Source organism: Delphinus delphis, chromosome 14 (assembly GCF_949987515.2).
Source record: "Delphinus delphis chromosome 14, mDelDel1.2, whole genome shotgun sequence".
NCBI classification, from domain to species: Eukaryota; Metazoa; Chordata; class Mammalia; order Artiodactyla; family Delphinidae; genus Delphinus; species Delphinus delphis.
The window spans coordinates 50,672,061-50,696,425 of NC_082696.1; the positions used below are offsets into that span (position 1 = coordinate 50,672,061).

The 24,365-nt window shown below is 36.1% G+C and overlaps 1 protein-coding gene, 1 non-coding gene and 1 pseudogene across 2 annotated transcripts in view; 2 read left to right on the forward strand and 1 right to left on the reverse strand.

Moving 5' to 3' along the window:
• Positions 1–24,365, forward strand: part of OSTM1 (osteoclastogenesis associated transmembrane protein 1) — a 39,047-nt gene that overhangs the window by 9,477 nt on the left and 5,205 nt on the right. The window contains exons 2-5 of the mRNA XM_060030138.1: positions 5,043–5,157; positions 16,256–16,353; positions 21,220–21,387; positions 23,472–23,637. Coding sequence (XP_059886121.1) covers positions 5,043–5,157; positions 16,256–16,353; positions 21,220–21,387; positions 23,472–23,637 — 547 coding nt within the window. The remainder of the gene's footprint in view (positions 1–5,042; positions 5,158–16,255; positions 16,354–21,219; positions 21,388–23,471; positions 23,638–24,365) is intronic.
• LOC132437444 (U6 spliceosomal RNA) lies at positions 9,510–9,616 on the forward strand. Its single transcript, XR_009522027.1, has one exon. It is a non-coding gene; the product is annotated as a U6 spliceosomal RNA (small nuclear RNA).
• LOC132437324 (small ribosomal subunit protein eS25 pseudogene) lies at positions 18,224–18,701 on the reverse strand (annotated as a pseudogene).

Consider the following 24,365-nt stretch of genomic DNA (forward strand, 5'->3'; position numbering starts at 1 on the left):
CTATTTTTATTGATTTGAGTCCTCTCCCTTTTTGTTGATGAGTCTGGCTAATGGTTTATCAATTTTGTTTATCTTCTCAAAGAACCAGCTTTTAGTTTTATTGATCTTTGCTATTGTTTTCTTTGTTTCTATTTCATTTATTTCTGCTCTGATCTTTATGATTTCTTTCCTTCTGCTAACTGGGTTTTGTTTGTTCTTTCTCTAGTTCCTTTAGGTGTAAGGTTAGATTGTTTATTTGAGATTTTTCTTGTTTCTTGAGGTAGGCTTGTACAGCTATAAACTTCCCTCTTAGAACTGCTTTTGCTGCATCCCGTAGGTTTTGGATTGTCGTGTTTTTATTGTCATTTGTCTCTAGGTATTTTTGATTTCCTCTTTGATTTCTTCAGTGATCTCTTGGTTTTACTAACGTAGTGTTTAGCCTCCATGTGTTTGTGTTTTTTACGTTTTTCCCCTGTAATTCATTTCTAATCTCATAGCGTTGTGGTCTAAAAAGATGCTTGATATGATTTCAGTTTTCTTAAATTTACTGAGGCTTAATTTGTGACCCAAGATGTGATCTGTCCTGGAGAATGTTCTGTGCACACTTGAGAAGACAGTGTAATCTGCCGTTTTTGGATGGAATGTCCTATAAATATCAATTAAATCTATCTGGTCTATTTGTGTCATTTAAAGCTTCTGTTTCCTTATTTATTTTCATTTTGGATGATCTGTCCATTGGTGTAAGTGAGGTGTTAAAGTCCCCAACTATTTTGTGTTACTGTTGATTTCCTCTTTTACATCTGTTAGCAGTTGCCTTATGTATTGAGGTGCTTCTATGTTGGGTGCATATATATTTATAATTGTTATATCTTCTTGGATTGATCCCTTGATCATTATGTAGTGTCCTTCCTTGTCTCTTGTAACATTGTTTATTTTAAAGTCTATTTTATCTGATATGAGTATTGCTACTCCAGTTTTCTTTTGATTTCCATTTGCATGGAATATCTTTTTCCATCCCATCACTTTTAGTATATATGTTTCCCTAGGTCTGAAGTGGGTCTCTTGTAGACAGCATATATATGGGTCTTGTTTTTCTATCCATTCAGCAAGCCTGTGTCTTTTGCTTGGAGCATTTAATCCATTCATGTTTGAGGTAATTATTGATATGTATGTTACTCTGACCATTTTCTTAATTGTTTTGGGTTTGTTTTTGTAGGTCCTTTTCTTCTCTTGTGTTTCCCACTTAGAGATGTTCCTTTAGCATTTGTTGTAGAGCTGGTTTGGTGGTGCTGAATTCTCTTAGCTTTTGCTTGTCTGTAAAGCTTTTGATTTCTCCATCGAATCTGAATGAGATCCTTGCCAGGTAGAATAATCTTGGCTGTAGGTTCTTCCCTTTCATTACTTTAAGTATATCATGCCACTCCCTTCTGGCTTATAGAGTGTCTGCTGAGAAATCAGCTGTTAAACTTATGGGAGTTCCCTTGTATGTTATTTGTCATTTTTCCCTTGCTGCTTTCAATAATTTTTCTTTGTCTTTAATTTTTGCCAATTTGATTAGTATGTGTCTTGGCGTTTTTCTCCTTGGGTTTATCCTGTATGGGACTCGCTGTGCTTCCTGGACTTGGATGGCTATTTCATTTCCCATATTAGGGAAGTTTTCGACTATAATCTCTTCAAATATCTTCTCAGGTCCTTTCTCTCTCTCTTCTCCTTCTGGGACCCCTATAATGCGAATGTTGTTGCATTTAATGTTGTCCCAGAGGTCTCTTAGGCTGTCTTCATTTCTTTTCATTCTTTTTTCTTTATTTTGTTCTGCAGCAGTGTATTCCACCATTCTGTCTTCCAGGTCACTTATCCGTTCTTCTGCCTCAGTTATTCTGCTATTGATTCCTTCTAGTGTAGTTTTCATTTCAGTTATTGTATTGTTCATCTCTGTTTGTTTGTTCTTTAATTCTTCTAGGTCTTTGTTAAACATTTCTTGCATCTTCTCGATCTTTTCCTCTGTTGTTTTTCCGAGGTCCTGGATCATCTTCATATTATTATTCTGAATTCTTTTTCTGGAAGGTTGTCTATCTCCACTTCATTTAGTTGTTTTTCCGGGGTTTTATCTTGTTCCTTCATCTGGTACATAGCCCTCTTCCTTTTCATCTTGTCTGTCTTTCTGTGAATGTGGTTTTTGTTCCACAGGCTGTGGGTTTTTTCCCACGGTATTGTAGTTCTTCTTGCTTTTGCTGTGTGCCCTCTGGTGGGTGAGGCTATCTAAGAGGCTTGTGCAGGTTTCCTGATGGGAGGGACTGGTGGTGGGTAGAGCTGGGTGTTGCTCTGGTGGGCAGAGCTCAGTAAAACTTTAATCCACTTGACTGCTGATGGGTGGGGCTGGGTTCCCTCCCTTTTGGTTGTTTGACCTGAGGCAACCCAACACTGGAGCCTACCTGGGCTCTTTGGTGGGGCTAATGGCCGACTCTGGGAGGGCTCACGCCAAGGAGTACTTCCCAGAACTTCTGCTGCCAGTGTCCTTGTCCCCGTGGTGAGCCACAGCCACCCCCCGCCTCTGCAGGAGACCCTCCAACACTAGCAGGTAGGTCTGGTTCAGTCTCCCCTGGGTTCACTGCTCCTTCCCCTGGGTCCCGACGCGCATACTACTTTGTGTGTACCCTCCAATAGTGGAGTCTCTGTTTCCCCCAGTCCTGTCGAAGTCCTGCAATCAGATCCCACTAGTCTTCAAAGTCTGATTCTCTAGGAATTCCTCCTCCCGTTGCCGGACCCCCAGGTTGGGAAGCCTGATGTGGGGCTCAGAACCTTCACTCCAGTGGGTGGACTTCTGTGGTATAATTGTTCTCCAGTCTGTGAGTCACCCACCCAGCAGTTATGGGATTTGATTTTGCTGTGATTGTGCCCCTACCGTCTCATTGTGGCTTCTCCTTTGTCTTTGGATGTGGGGTGTCTTTTTTTGGTGAGTTCCAGTGCCTTCCTGTCGATGATTGTCCAGCAGCTAGTTGTGATTCTGGTGTTCTCACAAGAGGGAGCGAGAGCACGTCCTTCTACTCCACCATCTTGGTTCAGGCCCCTAGTTTCTATCTGTATTGATTTTTAAAATATCCAATCATCCACTTATAAGACTCTACTTAAGTAACTGGTTATACTTAGCCAGCTACACCCACTTAGAGCACTTCTTGTTGGCAACAGGTAGCTAGGTGAAATAGCATATATCAGTTACTTACTAGGTGCCAGACATTGTGCTAAGTGATTAACATATGGTATTTCATTTAATGCTGTACCTGTAGGACTCATGATCATGAAACTGAGCCTCAGAGAGTTTACCTCAGCTGTCCAAGATTACCAGCTAGTAATCCAGGTTTGTCTGACTCTTTAGGCCATGCTCTACTTTAATCGGGTGGGTAAATTATCACAAACCATTGTTTGATCTTTTATGAAATCTTCTTCTATAGCTGATATTGCTCTGAAAGCAATTCCAAGAAAAGGGCTTTTTAAAATGTTTTATTCAGGGCTTCCCTGGTGGTGCAGTGGTTGAGAGTCCACCTGCTGATGCGGGGGACACAGATTCGTGCCCCGGTCCGGGAAGATCCCACATGCCGCGGAGCGGCTAGGCCCGTGAGCCATGGCCGCTGAGCCTGCATGTCCGGATCCTGCGTGTCTGGAGCCTGTGCTCCGGAACGGGAGAGGCCACAACAGTGAGGGGCCCGCGTACCACAGGAACAAAAAAAAAGTAAAATGTTTTATTCAATTTACTATTTTAAAGGCAAGCATTCATTTGGCTGCATGTTTTAATGAGAAAACAAAACTAAGCCACAGAAAGGGTAATCATCCCAAAATGATCTTCAGAAATATTTTAAAACAAGAATTCTGCTGTTAAGCCCTCCTTCCCTCTTTTCTTATCCCACATGGCTGATCAGTTCTTTTCTAGAGTTAACATATTCTCTCTTTTATTACTAATGACACTATTTAATTCCTTATCTGTATGTCTCTGGGGAGGTTTTGAAGACCCAGTGTTGATGGCATTCCTTTATACTCTTTGTATACTCAGAACTCCAAGATTCTTATAGTGCCGGATAAATAGTAGGAGTTAAATAACTTTGAAAGAATGAAGAGTCAGCAGGACTTAGTTCCTTGCTTGGGGCAAAAAGGAAAGGAAATAGATAAGGATCCAATAATTTAGGAACTTGAATTTATTATTTGCATAGTGTGAGTTTCATTATTAAAACGATCTGTGGAAAGCATGTTCTTCTATCTGGGTACAAACTGTTTCGGTACAAACTAGATGTATCACATTTTCTTGTGGGTTTTAAGATTTTGAGCCAAAAAATGTCCAGAAGATGAAACAATTTTTTTTGTTTTTTGTGGTATGCGGGCTTCTCACTGTTGTGGCCTCTCCCGTTGCGGAGCACAGGCTCCGGACACGCAGGATCCGGACATGCAGGCTCAGCGGCCATGGCTCACGGGCCTAGCCGCTCCGCGGCATGTGGGATCTTCCCGGACCGGGGCACAGGGGACTGTGTCCCCTGCATCAGCAGGCGGACTCTCAACCACTGCGCCACCAGGGAAGCCCTGAAACAATGTTTTGTGATCATTTATCCACCAGGTTTTTAAAAATGTGTAAATAATATATGTTCATTGTAGAAAAATTTAGTGTAAAAGAGGCAAAAAAGAAATTGAAAATCGCTCTATTTCCATTATTCAGAGATAACTAATGCTACATTTTGGTGAATAGCTTTCCAGAATTTTTTCCTGTGCGTAAGGAGTAAGAAATATTACATGTGGGCCTAAGCAGTTGAGACTGTACCATAGAAGCAAGTACTTATTTATTTAAGAAGCAAATTTTTTCTTCCCTTGCAAGTGAACCTGGTACCAGTAAATGTTAGCTGCTATTGTTTTATTACAGTTGTTATTATTAATGACATCATTATTTGATTATAGCAAAAAAATTAAATGCTTATAATAAATATTTGAATTATTTTTATAAGGTTTTTTGCCTCAAGTAGTTGTTTGGGAAGTCTAAAAATATTCAGAGTGTATTTTTCTTTCTTTTTCTTTTGTCGTTATAGAATTCCTCAGAGAGTCATAGTTGTGCCAGAAGTCTCTTAATGGCAGATAGAATGCAAATAGTTGTGATTCTGTCTGAGTTTTTCAATTCCACATGGCAGAAGGCAAATTGTGCAAGTAAGTAATTCTTTCATTTTCATGTTGCTGTCATGGTTCAACAGTATAGATGTCATTTTATTTGAATCTGAAAATTTTGAATATTTTTTGTTACTAAGTTTAAATGAACTGTGATTAGCATCACGGTTTATTAGTGAGAAATGCTTGGGCAAATACTGAAAGGCAGAAAAGTGTAGCAGTTAACAGTGAGCTTTGCAGTCAGACAGATCTGGAATTTATTCTAAGCTCTGCCATTTATTAGCCCTAACCTACTACTGTCAGACCTTGGGCATGTGATTTTTACCTCTTGGAGCTTCAGTTTCCTCATCCGTAAATTGGTGGTAATAATGGAACCTACTTTATATGATTGTTTTGAGGAGTAAATGAAATAAACTGTGTAAAGCACTTAGCTTAGTATCTGGCATATAGTTAATGTTCAAGGAATGTTAGCTGCTTAATATAATAGTAATTATGATGTTTATAATAATCTGTGATAGGGGGAGGTGATAACGTCTGTTCTACCAGTTTTGCAGGCTTGTATGTATTTGTATAATGAAATGAGATCTATTTTCAAGCATTCTTTAGGAAAATTAAAATCACTATTTCAATTCATAAGTGTTTTGAATACCAACTATGTACTAGGAAATTCTTATTTTCTATTCCTTATAATGTTTGAGGAAGGAAGTTATAGTTACAATATAACCTAAAGCGGACAAATAACTGCTATAATAAAGTTATAGAGTCTTGGGAAAGCTGAAAATAAATCAGATTGGAGAGAATTTGAAATACTTCCTGGAGGAGGTACCTTTTGATCCTACACTTTTGTGACTGGACATGATTTCAATAAGTAGAGATGAGAGGAAGGACATTGCAGATAGGGAGGCATCGTGAACAGAGGCACAGAGGTATAAAAGAGTAGTAGATGTTACAGGATGCTGGAAGCACAATGGGAGGTAAACTTGGAAAGGGAAGGTAAGACCTTGACCTATATAGTAGTTTATCACTTATGCCAACATTTTTCATACTGCCTAGAACACCAGCATAGTATTAAGAAATGGTTATATACTATAGTATCTTGGGAATTTACAATACACATAGAATATTAAAAGCAGTGAGAAGGACTATAGGTTAAAAAAAACTTTTAAACATCATTTAACCTAGCACTTTCTGAGCTTTTTTTTTTTTTAAACTACAAAGACCCTTTCTTTTTCTTTTTTTTTTTTGTGGAACCCCATTGGAAGAGAGAGACCAGTGAGGAAATTCTTACAATGGTTTAGGCAAGAAGCAAAGAAAACATTAAGTAGGGCATGGGCTGTGGAAATAGAAAGGATAGAGTGAATTAAAAATCTGTGTATCTGTAAGTCATTAAGGAGCTTAACTTTTTAAGGACTTTGTCTTTTTGTTTAGTTCATATGAAGAAAAACTGTAAATGGGAAAAAGACTCCCTGCTAAGTTTCTTTTCCTTTGTAGTATACCATGGATATTGAATATTAACTCTTTTAATTTTGTCTCTATTAATTCAAAATTTCTGGTAATTTGAACAGAGGCTTGACTGACAGCTAACTTTTTTTTAAAGCAAATCTTTACTTTTTTGGAGTAAAACTTTTTAGCGTAAATATGATTGAACAGAGTTTGCTTAACTTATACGGAAGAGCTGTTTTTAATTATTCTTAAGCCCTTCCAAAAAATCCATTGATATAGGAAAAAATATGTTAATTGCAAATAATTTAAAATCAGTTAATTAGAATAAGTGGGGTATGTGTTGGGATTCACTTCTTTCGACTGATGTTACTTAATTTACATACTTGAGAGGTAAAGCATCTTTTCTTTAAAAGATATTTTGTAATGAATTTACTAATTTAAAATAGCTTTCTTCTCTGGCTATTTAAAAAAAAATAAAAAGGAAAGAAAACATTTTGCTGCATATTTACTCAGTATGGTAGATGTAAAACTCTTTAGAATAAATTCTTAGGGTACTTTTGTTTTTCTGTGAGGCATCCTATCTTGAACATATTCCTTGATTGAACTTCTTCTGAAGAAAAAATGAAATGTTTACTTCCTAATTAAAATTAATTTGGCCAAAATATATGACCAAGCAAGGTGCAGAGAAATATGACATCTTTTGGAGAATTAGATAGCTGAGTGGGCAGGAAAGACAGGAAGACTTAGTTTTCATTCTGCTTACATTTGTACCCTTTGGATTGTATACCATAGCATTTAATACCTATTCAAAAATACATAAAGATTTTTAAAACTTGACGGACTGTCCAAATCTGCCATGATTATTCATATGTTAGATGTAATCAGAGAGATTGGCTGTTTTCTTTTTCCAGATTATGCATTTTAAAAAAGTTATCTTCCATTCATTGTTTCATTCACATTTTAAAATTTATCATAATTTATATTCTGTATTTTATATGGAAATAAAATAGTTTTATAAATTTGTGCTCCTCAGATGTTTTCCCTTGGGTATTCATTTTAAAGTAATCATCTAGGACTTCCCTGGTGGTACAGTGGTTAAGACTTTGCCTTCCAATGCAGGGGATGTGGATTCGATCCCTGGTTGGGGAGGTAAGATTCCACATGCCTCGAAACCAAAAAACTAAAACATAAAACAGAAACAATATTGTAACAAATTCAATAAAGACTTTAAAAAAAATGGTCCACATCAAAAAAAATCTTTAAATAAAATAATAAAATAAAATAATCACCTTACCTAGAAATGAATAATCTTTACCAAATTACCTGGAAACACTTCTAATTATGTTTTCTACAAATCTCTGTAATAAAGATAACATGAACATTTTCTGAAAAATTTAAAGAATTGTTCAAAAAACTTTGTAATTTTTACCAAAATTTAATAAAGCATTCTTACTTGAGCAACATAGTCTTCTGTTACAAAGCAGTGAGAAAAGAAATTTGAAGGAAGGAGAAAATGAGCTAAAGAAGGTGAATAGCAAGTCAGCAATTAAATTAAATAATATTTCTCAATGTCATGGCCCTTGGTTCATTTGAACTTCACAATAAGCCGAGCCCTGTGAGGTAGAATGGGGGCTCAGAAAGTGTAAATGAACTGCAGATCAAGAGCCTAGAACTAAAATCGGAGGGCTTTAAGATTGTTCATCTGAATAGACAGTGTTCATGAGTTAAGGCCTAATTTTGTTTTTAAAGTGCTATTTGACAAATTCATTGCACAGTCTCCATTTTAAGAAATATTAGCCCTGCACTTTAGCCCTACAAAGTTTAATATCTATGCTATATACATGTTTGATATCATGGAAAACCTAGTCTTTTACTAAAGATATAAATGTAAAATACTCTTTTTTTGCCTAAAGACCTATCAGTACTACATAAAATTAAAACTAGATAATGAGAAAAAAAAGTTTTTAATAGGGTTGCACATTTTCTAATGTTAATGGTCAGCAATGATCAGGAATCAGGCATCAGGTTCTGAGACAATCGTGTCTCTAGCAACCAGATCTATTAAACCACTGATTTCATGGAATCCTCACTCTTCTATTTTCTTAATAAATAATGCTAAAGGCTTCTCTTTTCCTTTTACTTAAAGGATAATCCATTTGTTACCTATCCAGTCATAGTTTTTTAAAAATCTTTGGCCTTTAGAAATAGGTAAAAGAATGAATACAAAGGATATTTACTCTTTTAATAAAATGGAAGAAAGCAATCATATCACACTATAATTTTAAATGAATTTGTGCCTGATCAGAAGTTTGCCTAGGATGTTGTCATTTTGTATTGTCGGAGACCAAAATGTGCCATCCCAAAATATGCCTCTTTGGCATAAGGATTATTTTGAGCTGATTATTTTGAGAAACCGCAGACACAGGAGAAGCTCTGAAAACAGAGTAGAAATAACCATTTTGTATGAGAAATTTATATTTATTAAGGAAATCTCCACTGCTAAGGGTGTCTCCCTCTCTGTACCAGGAAGAAAAGGATGACTTTAAATCACTAGAGAATCTTGTAAATGGAGAAGGCAGGGACATAATCTGCATAACCTTATGCTTGTTTACCTCACTTTTCCTGGTCATTTCCCCATAACTGACCTCCCCCACACCCATCTTTGCTTTTACCTGAAGATGATATTCAAGTCTGACTTCTAAGCCCCTTTGAGTTACTCAATTTCCCTTTGTATCTTCTGTGTATATGCGGAAGATATACAAATTAACAAACTTCTGTTTGTTTTTCTCCTATTGATCTGTCTTTTGTTACAGGGGACCCAACTGAGAACTTACAAGGTAGAGGGAAAATTATGTTTCCTCCCCTACCGTATATACATGAAAACACAGTATAAATATTCCCCCCAAAATCTAGATTATTTGCTTTTTTATTTAAACATAAAAAGACTGGTCGTGCTTGCTTCGGCAGCACATATACTAAAATTGGAACGATACAGAGAAGATTAGCACGGCCCCCGCGCAAGGATGACACGCAAACTCGTGAAGTGTTCCATATTTTTAGCAATTATACTCCAAGAAAGATGTTAAAAAAATAAAAAAAATAGACATTAAAAAAAAAAGACTGGTCAGTTTTCTCAGAACTTATGTAAAACTGTTAAATACAAGCTATGAACCCTTTTGTCTCAGTTAACTTTTTGTGGTGATCTAGTTATTAAATTTGCAAATACAGAGCTGATAAGTGATGCCAGCAATAGAACTCTTTAATGGTAAATAATCTGGAGTCTATTCAGTCTGACACCTAAAAGATAAAATGGGAAGGAAAAACATTACGAAGGAAGAACGAAAACTACTGAGGTGTTTTTAAAATCTGTTTTTAATTGAGACTTAAACCAATATGTGATCCATTTTGTAAGAATATATATTTTGATATAAAATGACTATTCCTTTTTCATCCTCTGTGCTAGAAAATGCAAAACTATAATTATATAAATATCTTTTTTTTTTTTTTTTTTTGCCGTACGTGGTCCTCTCACTCTTGTGGCCGTTGTGGAGCACAGGCTCCAGACGCGCAGGCTCAGCGGCCATGGCTCACGGGCCCAGCCGCTCTGCGGCATGTGGGATCTTCCTGGACCGGGGCACGAACCCGTGTCCCCTGCATCGGTAGGCGGACTGTCAACCACTGCGCCACCAGGGAAACCCTATAAATATCTTTTAAAGTTAATTTAAGGGGCTATTAAAAATTTTTTAAATAATATTATTAAAAATATAAACATGTAAAGCTATAAAAGCTAAAATATTGTTTAAAAGAATACTTTTAAAAGTAATACATTGCCAAAAAAAATCACCTTTCTACTTGATCTAGCTGTGGGTTGGCACGTAGTCTTTGCCATTATTACTTGATGAAAGGAAGGCTAGACTCTCAATGAAAGAGAGTGCCATCCTGATACAACATTGTTAATCAAGTATACTCCAATATAAAAAAAAAAGAGTGCCATCCGTTACCACTACCATCTATTTTATCTTTAGAATTTTTGTGTCTTTGAATGATATTAGTCTTCATCAGAAATGAGTTTTTGGAAACTGATTGAAACTCAAAAGGAGTGTACACAACTCTTCCAATTCATATTACAAATAACATGGAAATTAATTCTTGTGGAGAGTGACTGTTAAGAAGTAAAGAAAATATATCAAGGATTTCTCCTCTTCACAATTTTAAAGCTGTTATCAGAAGTGTATTGTTAACGCATATATGTGGAACCTAGAAAAATGGTACAGATGAACGGGTTTGCAGGGAAGAAATAGAGACACAGATGCAGGGAACAAATGTATGGACACCACGGGGGGTAAAGTGGCGGGGCGGGGGGTGGTGGTGTGATGAATTGGGAGATTGGGATTGACATATATACACTAATATGTATAAAATGGATAACTAATAAGGACCTGCTGTGTAAAAAAATAAATTAAAAAATGTCTATGTGTTTGAAAAAAGAAGTTTTTTTTTTAAAAAAGAAGTGTATTGTTGACATAGGGATAGCCTGGTTATTGAGATGCTTCTTGGTTATCTTATGCATATGACAGGTGAATAATCAGTAGAGTGACCAGATTTGATGAGACTATGAATTGCTTTATGGTAAAGTGTTTTGGTATTTGTTTTTGTTCTTTTTTCAACTTTATTGAGATATAATTGACATATAACACTGTTTAAGGTGTACAGTGTGTTGATTTGATACACTTATAAATTGCAGAATGATTACCACCATAGTGTTAGGTAACACCTCCGTCATGTCACATAATTACCTTTTTGTATGTGTGTGTGTGTGTGTGTGTGGTGAGATCATTTAAGATTTATTCTCTTAGCAACTTTCAAGTATAGAATACAGTATTGCTAACTAAAATCACCATACTGTACATTTGATCCCCAGAACTTATCTTACAGCTGGAGGTTTGTGCCCTTTGACAAATATCTTCCCATTTCTCCCACCCCCCAGCCTTTGGCAATCACCATTCTGCTCTCTGTTTCTAGGAGTTCAGCTCATAGTTGACTGTATATGCAGGAATTTATTTCTGGACTCTCCATTCTGTTTGATTGGTCTCCTTTCCTCTGATAGGAGAAAATCTTCCCTAGTTGATGAAACTCCTGGAGAAGGGATTTATGACAACTGATTTTCTTTTGGAAGCTCTGTCTTCAAGCAGATAAGGGGAATTCACAGAAAGCTTCTCTCTGCCTTGGCTATTTTCCAAGTGCCGTCAGCTCAGAATAATCCATATGGCAAATATTCTGCCACTCTTCACTTTTTATGTCTTGATTCTCTAAAAATCAATAATAAAACTTGATAGTTAACCAGAAGATCAATTAATCAGAACCCATCTTTCCCATATTTTATCTAAATGGTAACATACTAAGCATTGGACTCATTTATATCTTATAACTTAAAATGTCCTAGTTTTCATACTTATTAAACTTAATTATGTTGTTTAAGTACAAAGTTCCCATAGTTTAATACTATGTTTTCTGAAGCTTGCCCTGTTTTTCAGAAATTGATAATTGTCTCTGTTGTTCTCTATAGAATTAGTTTTGAAAAATAGCAGAGATCCTTATACAAGCTCCTAATAGATGCCAAATACTTTATCTAAAGATGCATACATAATTCCTGTTATGATATTTAGTGGGTTTCTATGTAAGGTCTTAACTTGAATCCTTAACACCTTTAAGAATGCCTCTTGAGCTGATGCTTGAGCCCTCGCTGAGAAAGAAGCTATGCTAATCTGTCCTTGATGAGGCTGCATTGATTATCTGAGATGAGGAAAATTCATAATGACCACTTCACTTAGTGCTTATAGGAAGCTTTAGTACTACTAATGTTTCTTTTTTTTTTGCGGTACGCGGGCCTCTCACTGCTGTGGCCTCTCCCGTTGCGGAGCACAGGCTCCGGACGCGCAGGCTCAGCGGCCATGGCTCACGGGCCCAGCCGCTCCGCGGCATGTGGGATCTTCCCAGACCGGGGCACGAACCCGTGTTCCCTGCATCGGCAGGCAGACTCTCAACCACTGCGCCACCAGGGAAGCCCCATATAAATTACTTTTTTATAAAGAAATTATTTCAGTTACATACTTTGTATAGAAGTATGAATCACATTCATGCTTTATACTGCTTTTGTAAGACAATCCAGGGACACACACACCCCCATATTGTGCATGTCATTTGCCATGATGTGGCTCATTATACACAGATGTACAGTTGTTGTGGATGAAATTGTATTCCCTGTACTTCCCTCCAAAATGTCAACTACAAAATCTGAAAACTTCTTCAATCTCGTTAGCACAATATAATAATATTATGCATATTTGTAACTTTGTTTTTATTTATACTCTACCTCGTGTAAAAAGATTCAAGGCTACTTTGTGATGATGTTAAACCAGGATTAAGAGAGACTTATGTTATTTTTTTTTTTTTAAGAATTTAGTGTGTGAACTTTTTGAAAGCCAACAGAGAGAGTAACATTTTTAAATAGTAAAGGAAAAATGGTATAATTAGGATAATACTTAATACTTAATACTTAATAATTAATACTTAATAATACTTAATCAAAAATATACTGGAAAGTATATTTTGTATTTCAATGCCTTACTAACTTGATGTATGATCCTCAGTATATCACTTTATTTCTCTAGCTGTTTCCTAATTTGTGAAGTGATCCCTCAGATTTTTAAATGATAAGGTGAACAGTCAGAACAGGACTTACATGCTGGAGAAGATAAAGCTGCAGAGAATGTAGAGTGTGTGAGTTCAGAGAGGGAAAGACTCTTGGAATAGGTTCATCAGTAGAGCCCCAGGTATGCCAGGTGCAGGCCAAGTCCTACACTAGGGGCCATGTAAGGGGATGAGTGGGGCTGGATTCCAGCTCAGCTTCTGGAGGTAGGAGCACTTTTTTGTAAATAATCTACCTGGACGGAATGTCTTTTTCCAGTTTGCACAAAGGAGTCTTTATGTGCTAGTTGCTGCCCTGTTTACCAGTTTTATGCTTCATCTCAGTTGCCAGCACTGATCAGTTGGTAGCGACTGCCTGAATCCCTGCATGGTGTAAGAAATCTATGGGTGGTGGAGGGAGGAGCAGTGGCATGTATTTATTGATTCCCAGTATTGAACTTTAATTGTCTAGAGTGTAGATATTTTATATTTGTAGTGTTTGCAAGTGCAGGCTCAGGAATCAGACTGAGTAGAAATTCCAGGTTTTTACTTACCCGTTTTATGACCTTGGGTAACTTCTTAATTCCTCTCTGCCTTTGTTCCTTATTTAGAAAATGGAGATGATAGTTCTTGCCTCATAGGATTGTTGTAAGAATTGAATAAATGTGTTTAAAGTACAAGCATGGCACTTGGAACATGGCAACTACTCAGTTAACATTAGCTTTCATTGTAGTGATTGTTGTTTATAATAGTGCATGCGTCATATAGTGTGTCATATCCTAATGTCTACTCTAAGGGAGGGAAAAAATCTTTTTCCTCTATCCATTTTAGGTTCTCTGGCTGGAACTCTCTAATTAGACTGGCCAAAGACGGAGTAACAAGAGAAAACAAACAGAAGCTTATTAACAAGTGCATTGCACATGTACACACGGGAGCACCCCGTGATGAGTAACCCAAATGGATGGTTAGAATTTGGGTTTATATACCATCTTAGGATAATCAGAGGAGAAAGGGTTTTGGTCTTCTGGATGAAGGAGGCAAGTTATGGGAAAGTGACCAGGAAAAGTATGGTAAACGGGATTGTTTAGTAAGGTTTGTTACATAGATTTAAGTTAGAACCATCTCCATTGGTAAGAGTTAGTTGTTAAGAGTCCTCCCTTTTCTTTTTCTTGAGAGAGAGAGACATCTTTACAAGTGGAAATTTCCTTTACAAGTGTAAATTTTATCTACAAAATAAAAACTTGTGCCCTGTTTTTAGAGTTTTTCCTGAATCTGTTGGTTCTTAAAGGCCTTTACTTTTTTAAAATTTATTTATTTTTGGCTGCGTTGGGTCTTCGTTGCTGTGCGCGGGCTTTCTCTAGTTGCGGCGCGCGGGGGCTACTCTTCTTTGCGGTGCGCGGGCTTCTCCCTGCAGTGGCTCCTCTTGTAGTGGAGAATGGGCTCTAGGCGCGCAGGCTTCAGTAGTTGTGGCACGCGGGCTCAGTAGTTGTGGCTAATGGGCTCTAGAGCGCAGACTCAGTAGCTGTGGCACACGGGCTTAGTTGCTGTGCAGCATGTGGGATCTTTCCCAACCAGGGCTCGAACCCACGTCCCCTGCATTGGCATGCAGATTCTTAACCTCTGCGCCACCAGGGAAGTCCTTAAAGGCCTTTAGCTCAGAATAATCCATATGCCAAAGAGGCATATTTTGAGTTGGCATATTCTGGTACTCTTCACTACCTATTCTGTGTATCTCTTATCCATTGATTTCTTTCTGTTCGCATTGCCACCTTTCTCCTGGATAACTGCAACAGCCTTCTATCCTGTCTCTCCCCTCCCAGTTGAAAGATCATAATAGATGGCCCTGAGTGTGTATAATATACAGCTCTCAGTTAAATTTAAGAAGAACAAGAGTATGGTTGAGTACTAGAGAATAGAAAGTATTTGAACATCCCTTGTGGAGTAATTGGTAGGGCATCTACAAGGATTGTTTTGTGGCCCTGAAACTAGTTTGAATTGAGTCCCCTGATTATAACTTTAGAATTTTCTATAATAGTGTTCTACAACCACAATTGGGAGTAGAGAAAGTTAATGAAGGTTTTAAATATTTGTGAGTATGTGGAATGTAAAAAGGGCAAGGATTCTAGGAAAGTGAGATTGAAATGGTTGACTATGAGTTCCAGGATATGGTGCCAGGCACTTGAACCTAGATCCCAGAGGGTAAGCTGAGAGCACAGGGAGAGGTAAAAGCAAACTGAGGATAAAGAATAAGTTCATCCAAGAAGGGAGAATAGATTAAAAAATTGTGCTATGTTCATACATAGAAATAGAAAACAATTCAAAGGAATGAACTTGCTACGTGAGAGTAGCAAGTTGCAGAGGAATATCATTTATGTAAGATTTTAAGAAAAACATAAAACAAGTGTATTTATTTCCAGATTTTACTTGAAGTCCCTTTATCAGTATTTTATGCAAGATTCTCACCAGCTTGTTTCTCTGGTCTCCCAACTCACAATAGATTAGAAAGAGCAGATTTTAAAAGATTAACCTCTTAGATGCAATAACTGACCCACTAGTGAAGATGGAAGAGACCCAGAACTACTAAATGTAACACAGAAAACAATCAAACAGCATATGAATTTAGCTAAAATTAATGCAGGATAGTCTTATGCCTAAACAGCACTAAGAGTACTCCTATTAAGGTGGCATTTGATAACTGATATTCATGATTAAGACTTTGTACCATCAAAAATCAATTTCAATTTTACTTGGTATATGGTTTTTACAAAGAGAGAAAAGTATGTGACTTTTAATATTTTCATTTAAATGGTTATGATGTAAAAAAAACCTTTTGGAAACTAAAAGGGGTAAGCTTCATGTATTTGGAAAATTCTCTTAATGTGGAACACTTCATGCTTGTCTGAATAAAGGATTACGATAGTGTGAAACAGAAGATAACAGCTTGAGAGATAAATGACTATATATAATTGTTGCTTGAGATATATTAATCTACTTTTTGGTTTCTTGACAGATTGTTTAACGAACAAAAGTGAAGAATTATCAAATAGCACAGTATACTTCCTGAATCTGTTTAATCACACCTTGACCTGCTTTGAGAATAACCTTCAGGTATTTTATATATGACACTTGAAATTAAAATGCTGTCTTGTCCAAGTGAATAATAAATAATTCCAATTTTTATAGCATTAATTGTTGATATTTATCTACATACACAGTGTAGAGGTAGACCTGGATTTCTGCTAAATTCTTCTATTACTAGCCCTTAGGCAAATCATCAAAACTTCAGTTTTTTAATTTGTAGGATGGGAATAGTAAGATCTACCGTGCCTACCTTCCAGTATTTTGTAGTCAGGATCCAATGAGTTAATGAGTGTGAACATATAAACTGAGGCATGTGATTGTTTAATTAAAACACAGTGTTGTTCTATCAGACAATAATTTTTCTTGACTTTGTTTATGCAATAATGTATTTTGCAATTCAGTATGATTCTGCCTATAAAAAGCTTATTCTTTGCCTCAATATTTGCTTAAATATATTTTACCTACTTTAAAAGGTGCTGTTTAATAAGGTAACTTTGAGTTTTGAATTATAATATAAAAGGTAGCCTTTAAGAAACCTACTTTATTGGGTTTTGTTTTCTCCACCTCTGACCCTTGAATGTTAGTACTGGAATGTTCCTGGTAGTGGTGAGGGGTGAAATTGGAATTCTGGTAAAATCCTAGTTTTGAAACTTGCTTTTTAACAAGTAGGTAATCCCCACAAATAGATAGAAATATATTTAGGATATAGGTATGTATAATTTTCTCTTTAATAAATGTGATAACATAGTATATGAATTTCCCTGAGTATAATAAAAACTATTAGATGAACATTTCCCAAAATATGTTCTGCAAGATTTTAATAGGTAGCCCATAAAAAAGGTGTAATGTTCTTAATAAGGGTAAGAAATGCTTTAATACAGGACTGCAGAACTTTAGTGGACTAATGTACATTATATAGAACTTCAAATGGTAACTTTGTATACAGCATTTACCAAGACTATTTGACTAGGAACTCTGGTTTTAGAGACCAAAGACACTAGTTCTGATGAATGTACTTTAGGGAAATTAGCATTTTTCCTGGGATGTTAGTTGCAAATATTTTTTCCTCATTTGTTGTTTGTCTCTTTATCATGCTTCTCTTTTTGATATGAAGAAAATTTTAATTTTTATGTTCTTAGATTTACCAAAATTAATTTAATGGCTTGTGGATTTTGTGTTACACTAGAAGGCCTTTTCCCACTTTGAGATTATTTAAAAAATTTCTCCTGTGATTGTTTTAGGACTTTCATGGTTTTGTTTTGTACATTTAAGCATCATTTTATCTGTTTGAAATTTATTTTGGTGTAAGACGTAAGGTTTAGCGCCAACCTTTTTTTCCTGTTGGCTTCTTGACTTTCAAAACATGATTTACTAAATAAATCCATGAAATGAATTTTAGAACCAAGTTCAAAATAATCAATCATTTTGATATTTTATTAGAATTGCATTACATTTTAGAGTCATCATTTGGGAAAAATTGACCTGTTATTATATTAAGCTTTCCTATCTAGGAGTACAGTATATATTCACTATTTTTTATTTCAGTAAAATAGAATATAAAATTTACCACATTACAACTTCTAAGTGTACAGTTCAGTGGCATTAAGTACACTCACATTGTTGTACAACTCTACCACCATATCCATCTCCAGAATGTTTCATCTTCTCAAACTGAAACTCTGTACACATTAAGTAACAACTCCCCATTTCCTCTTTCTCTAGCCCCTGGTAACCACCATTATTCTTTATTTTTTAATGTTCTCTAGCACAGTTTTACTTATTTATTTAAATTTCCTATAGGTTTATACATTTCTTAAGTCTATTTCAAGGTATTACATAGTGTTTGGTGCCCTTATGAACGATATCTTTTCTTCCCCCACTACAGATTTTTTTTTTGATTTAATAAAGCTTTATTTTTCAAAATATACAGCTGGTGGGACCTGTTAATGCATCTTCACCAGCAGCTGGAGCATCTCCACCCTTGGTATTTCTGGTGTAAATTACTTGAGCTCTGTGCTTTGAAACCAGTTTAATAAGTCCTTTACTAAGCAGCTCCTGCAGGGCTGCCCTGGCCAGGGAGCCACGAATCTTCCGTCTCTCAGAGACGACAGCTGGAGTTATAAGCTTATAGTTGGGAACTTCTTTACAGAGTTTGTCATACGTTGCTTTGTCAAACAAGACTAGGTTATTGAGCTTGTCCCGAACTTTGCCTTTGGACCACTTCTTCTTTTTGGCCTTGCCCCCAGATTTGTTCACTGGGTCTTTGTCTTTCTTGGCCGACTTTCCGGCATCTTTCTTCTTCTTGTCATCCTTGGGCGGCATAGCGAAGCCGGGAGAGCAACTGCTATCACCTCACCTCCCTAAGATGTCGGACAAAAAGGCCCCACTACAGATTTTAACTGCCTATTTTTAAATGGTTTTTTTTTTTTTTGGAATAATTTTAGATTTACAGAAAAGTTGCAAAGCTAATACAGAGAATTCCTGTATATCCCTGACCTAGTTTCCCCTAATGTTCACCTTATGTTACCAAGGTACATTAGTCAAAAATAAGAAATGAACATTGGTATATAACTATTAACTAAATGCCAGACTTCATTCTGATTTCAACAGTTTTTCTACTAATGTCCTTTTCTATTTCAGGATTCATTCCAGGATAATGCATTGCATTTAGTAATTGGTTACTCCTTAAACTTTCTATCATATATATAGCTACATTTCCTTTCTATTTCCAAATGCTATACTTGTGAGTCCTTTTTTCCCTTGAATTTTCTTTAGGCTTGTTGAAGATACATTTATATTTATTGACCTTTTGGAAAACCCACCTTTGGCTTTATTTATCAGTTTCTGTTTTATTTTTCTTAATGTGTTAAGTTATGCTTTTGCATTTATTAATTCCTCCTATATTCTTTTGGTTTTGTCATTTTTCTATTTCCTTAAATTGAATGGTTTTTAAAAATTAATTAGCTAATTAGGTAGTTTGTTTGTTTATTATCAGGGGAGAGGTATGAGCTGGAGCTGTAGATTTGAGAGTCATCAGGTACAGATGGTATCAAGCCTGGAGACTTGGATGTGAGTGAGTGGAGATAGAGATGATGAAGAGGCCCCAAGGACTGAGTTCTGGGCAATGCCAACGTTTTATAGGTTGTGTGTGTGTGTGTGTGTGTGTGTGTGTGTGTGTGTGTGTGTGTGTGTGTTTGAAAAGGGAGGAGAACCAGCTAAAGAGATAGGTGGTAGCAGTGAAATTAATGGTATTGGCTGTGGCAGTGCCTTCTGGCTCAGTGATGAGGCAGAGATGTGGGTTTAGGTTCCAGACCAGCTCCACCTTATGTAGTATGTGTTTGCAGGTGGCTTCTCTGGGAACCTGGACTGTCTGGGTGACTGTGGAGACTGCTTTTTGTGGGTGGTCCTGCAGGTAGGGTGGGGCTATTATTCCAGCCCCTCGCATCTCCAGAGGACAGTAGGTGGTTGCAGGGGATAGAGGGTCACAAGAGACTGTGGTTCCGGCTAGTTTCTCTGGGAGTGGTATGACAGCTGTCATACAACCTTCCTGTGATGAAATGTGCATGTCATGCCTCTATAATTAACAGTGCTATCAAGGGCCTGGGTTTACTCTTCTGTTCTTGAGTCTCTTCAGGAAAGAAATCAGGAATGGCACGTGCTGATGTCATCATTTTCCCAGAATCCTACTTTCTCATTTGCTTTAAACGTTGCAGGGCTTTTTGTTGTTTGACTATGCCACCATTTAGTCAGTCAGTCCCTGTATCAATGGAGAATTTTGTTTGGTTCAGTATTTTACTATCACAAATATGGACAGTCTTTTGCAGGTATTTGTATCTTTATCTGTCTGGTAGATTCCTAGAAGTGAAATTGCAATGTCAAATGATATGTACATTTTAAGTTTTAATATAAATGACTAAATTATACTCCCCCATCAAGGTACTGTGCTCCATTTTTGATCGAACACATTTAGCTGAACGTACAATTGTTCTGTGAAAAACAGGCAATGGGCTATTTCTTGTGGCAGAACTAAAGAGAGTCTTGAGTTTCTCTGTCAAGTAGATAGTAAGGGTAATATTGTAGGGGCTACATCAGCTTAATTCCCTTAATTTTTCCTTTTCTTTTTCATTCTGATAGTCAGTTAATATTATTTCTCCAGGCTATAAGGTAAAGAATAAAGGGAATAGAAAACAAAAGTGTGAATTGACTGTTTAGCAAACTTGTTCTTGAAATACAAGCGTCAGTCCCAGAAGTGGAAATGATTGAGATTCACTAACATAATGTCTTATATCCAGTACCTGAGGTTATATTTTAGGTTATACAATTCATTGGTATTAGTCCCTTTTTGTTGACTTGAAAGGCCTGGATTAAAAGCATTAGGGTAAGAGGGCTGGGGGAGGGATGTAGTTTGGGTGCCGTTTCCTAACTCATTATAAAGTCTTCTCTGTCTCAATAAGGCAGACTTCAGGGTTCAAGTCAGCACAGGCAAGGGTATACTTTATTTATTTGGTGAGTGTAGGATAGATAAGGGCAGATGTATAAATGGCAAGATAACTTAGTAAATTTTTGGTATTTAGGTATCAATAATTTGGTATATGAGCTAGTGTTGCCCTCAGTTAACAGTGGCTAGTGCAGTGGTTTTCAAAATTCAGGGGCAACTAGAAAGTACCAAATATTTTACTGTGTGCTACATACCAGTCTCTATTCCTTGGGACCTGTAATACAGGTAAGGGTATCCCTATTTTATAGTTAAAACCGAGGCTCAGAGTGGTTTAGCAACCTGCCCCACACCACAGCTCAGCACTTTAACATACTCTATTATTTCCTCCAGGAGGGCAAATAAGTTTAAAAAATGTAATGTTTATTGCGTGTATTTTATGTGCCTTTGACTTTTAGGGGAGCGCACACAGTCTTCTTCAGTTAAGAAATTATTCAGAAGTATGCAAAAACTGTCATGACGCATACAAAACTCTGAGTAGTCTGTACAGTGAAATGCAAAAAATGAATGAACTTGAAAATAAGGCTGAATCTGGAACGCACTTATGCATTGATGTGGAAGATGCAGTAAGTACTTTGCTCCTGATACAACACGTGTTTTGCAGTGTTGTTGAATGTGCCTTCAGTATTATTATTGGAATTTGCATATGGTGTCTTCAACCAGAAATAACTAGTTGCTAAGTAGTAAAGTTTTAGAATATCCTGATGTGTCAAACTAAAATGGAAATTAATCAGATACTTCATAAGTAAGTTGATAATTTGGTATATTTGACTTCTTTTTATTAAAGTATAGTTGATTTACAATATTATATTAGCTTCAGGTATACAACATAGTGATTTAATATTTTTATAGATTATACTCCATTTATACATTTTGTTTTTTTAAGTTTGATAATGTGTGTCATTTTCAGAGGTGTGGGTATATTGTTAAATGTCTTCATTTCAGTTTCTTGTGCACTTGTTGCTAATTCAAGAAGTCTCTAGGTTTTGCTACAATATGTTTCTGAAGCCATTCCTCAGTTACTTCCTATCCTGTTGCTTTATTTCTTTATATCTATTGCCATCTGAAAAGTTTTGTTTACTTATTTGTAGTCTTTCTCCCCTTGCTAAAATATAAGCCATATGAAGACAAGAACATCATTGTCCTTTTTTGTTCACTGTTCAGTATCTAGAACAGCGCCTAGCAAATAGTGGGCCCTTAGTAACATGTATTGATTGTATTGATTGAATGTATTGATTGAATGAATAGTCAACAAAAACTCTTTTTTCCTCCGTTGAATAGCCTGCCTTTACATGGGGCACCACTAGATGGCAATCATGCCTTTTTATGGGAATACGATGCCTGACTATTGAGGCATTAGAGGAAACTGAAAATTTATTGTCAAAAAGCAGAGAACTTGTGGTCAAAATTGGTAAACTTAATGTTTGAGAATGATGAGTGTGAATTATAGCAGCTCAGAGTGAACATAGTGGATCTGTAATATTCAGAATGGTAAAAAGCGCTTAAAATGGATACACCATGGGGATTTTTGTTTGTTACTGCTCTGTTACTAATGTTTAGAGTAGTACCTGGCTTCTAGTAGGTTCCCAATAAATAATAACATCTTTTTAAAGAATAATAGTCTCTTTCTTTTTTTTAAAATAAAGAAGAAAAATGAATATTGGTTCTATGACACAAGTTGGATTACACAGGAAATCAACATGACCAACCTATTTTAGAACATCCATCTTGCAATAAGCAAAAATTACGACAGACGTACAGTGCACCATTTGTAAACCATATCTCAATTAAACAAAATCCAGGCAAGAACAGTTTTAAAAGCTAAATTTGATAGTTTCCTTACATCGTTTAGCCTGTTTGACAGAAATCATGAGCTCAATGAAAGTGAGGTACTGCAGCCCCTAAGTGTATCTAGGGGCTAAATAAGATATTAGTATTGTCTAATAAAGTTTCCATGACTCATTAGATATTATATACTTAAAAAATTATTTGCTGTATGAATCTTTCATAATATCTTAGATAAGCTATTAAGCATTTCATAGATATCATCTCTTGAAGAGAAGCCCTATAAAGCTGATATTTTTATCTCCATTCTAAAAATATTACAACAAGCTCAGTGAGATTATGTAGGTAACATATGAAAGAAAATATTTTGTTTGTTTGTTTTGTGAGACTTCCCCTCCCCCCCCAGTTTTATTGAGGTGTACTTGACAAATAAAATTATAATATATTTAAAGTGTACAGTGTGATGATTTGATATACATACATATTGCAAAAGGATTCCCACAGTCTAATTATTGACATTCATCACCTCACATAGTTACCCTTTTAAATCTTTTTTAATGAATGAAGCACAGTATATTTCTATTGATACAAGTTCTGTTTTTGAAGTCTGTGAAAAGCTGACATTCTTTGGACAGTATTATGAATTTACAATATGAAATTTCTGTATGGATATAAATTTATACAATGACTAATCGTGAACCAGCTTATTTCCCTGACAGAAGAAATTGTCCTCAACTATTAATAGATTTTTTTAGGGATGTGTATTTAGTCTAAATTTGGGGTTCTTGTTACTGACAAAATAATTTTATGAAATTGAAGACAAATTAAATATAAAATAGAGTAACATTATTTGTTATTGTTTCAGATGAATATTACTCGAAAACTTTGGAGTCGAACTTTCAACTGTTCAGTCCCTTGCAGTGACACAGTGCCTGTAATTGCTGTTTCTGTGTTCATTCTCTTTCTACCTGTTGTCTTCTACCTTAGTAGTTTTCTTCACTCAGAGCAAAAGAAACGCAAACTCATTCTACGTAAGTTTCTTTTTATGGTTGTTTATTTACTTAGATTAAAAACCTGTATTTAAAAAAATCTAAGCCTGTTTTAGAAATAATATATACTCTGAGAACTCAAAGTATATTAGCCTAAAACAGCTCTCTTCTTCAAATTTTACAACTGTGCTCACTACCAGAAGAGATGTGTAAGTTAAGTGACTTTATAATCAAACTTTAACATACAGTATCTTTCAGAAGCTTTAATTGAGAAAGCTAGATTCCCTGGAATAAGGTTGACAACAACAAAGGAATAGCAACAAAGGCTTTGCAGACCTGAAATGGCCATAATAGGGAGATAAATAGTAGAGAGCTCTTAGGTCCATTGGCAGAACCACCCATGACAGAACCACCAAACAAGTAGCAGGCAGGGAGAAACTGTAGCTTACACACAGACAATTTGTTTATGAACAAATTGGAATTGTAGTTGCAAGAAAGTTACTTGACATATAGCATGTGCTCAGTATGTGTTCATTCCTTTCCTTTCTCCCCATCAAATAGGGCAGAGCAGAAAAAAACACTAACTAGAAGGTCCCAACTAGCCAAAGAAAAGTGACCTCCAAATCTCATAGTTTTCTTGTTTATTATCAGAATGAAAGTATGGGCTTATCCCTTAGTAATTTTAGTTTTTTTAAAAAAGAATGTTTTCAGGAGAAAAAAAAAGTCAGGCTTTTTTTCTCTTAAATATTATTCCTAGTTTAGGAACCTAC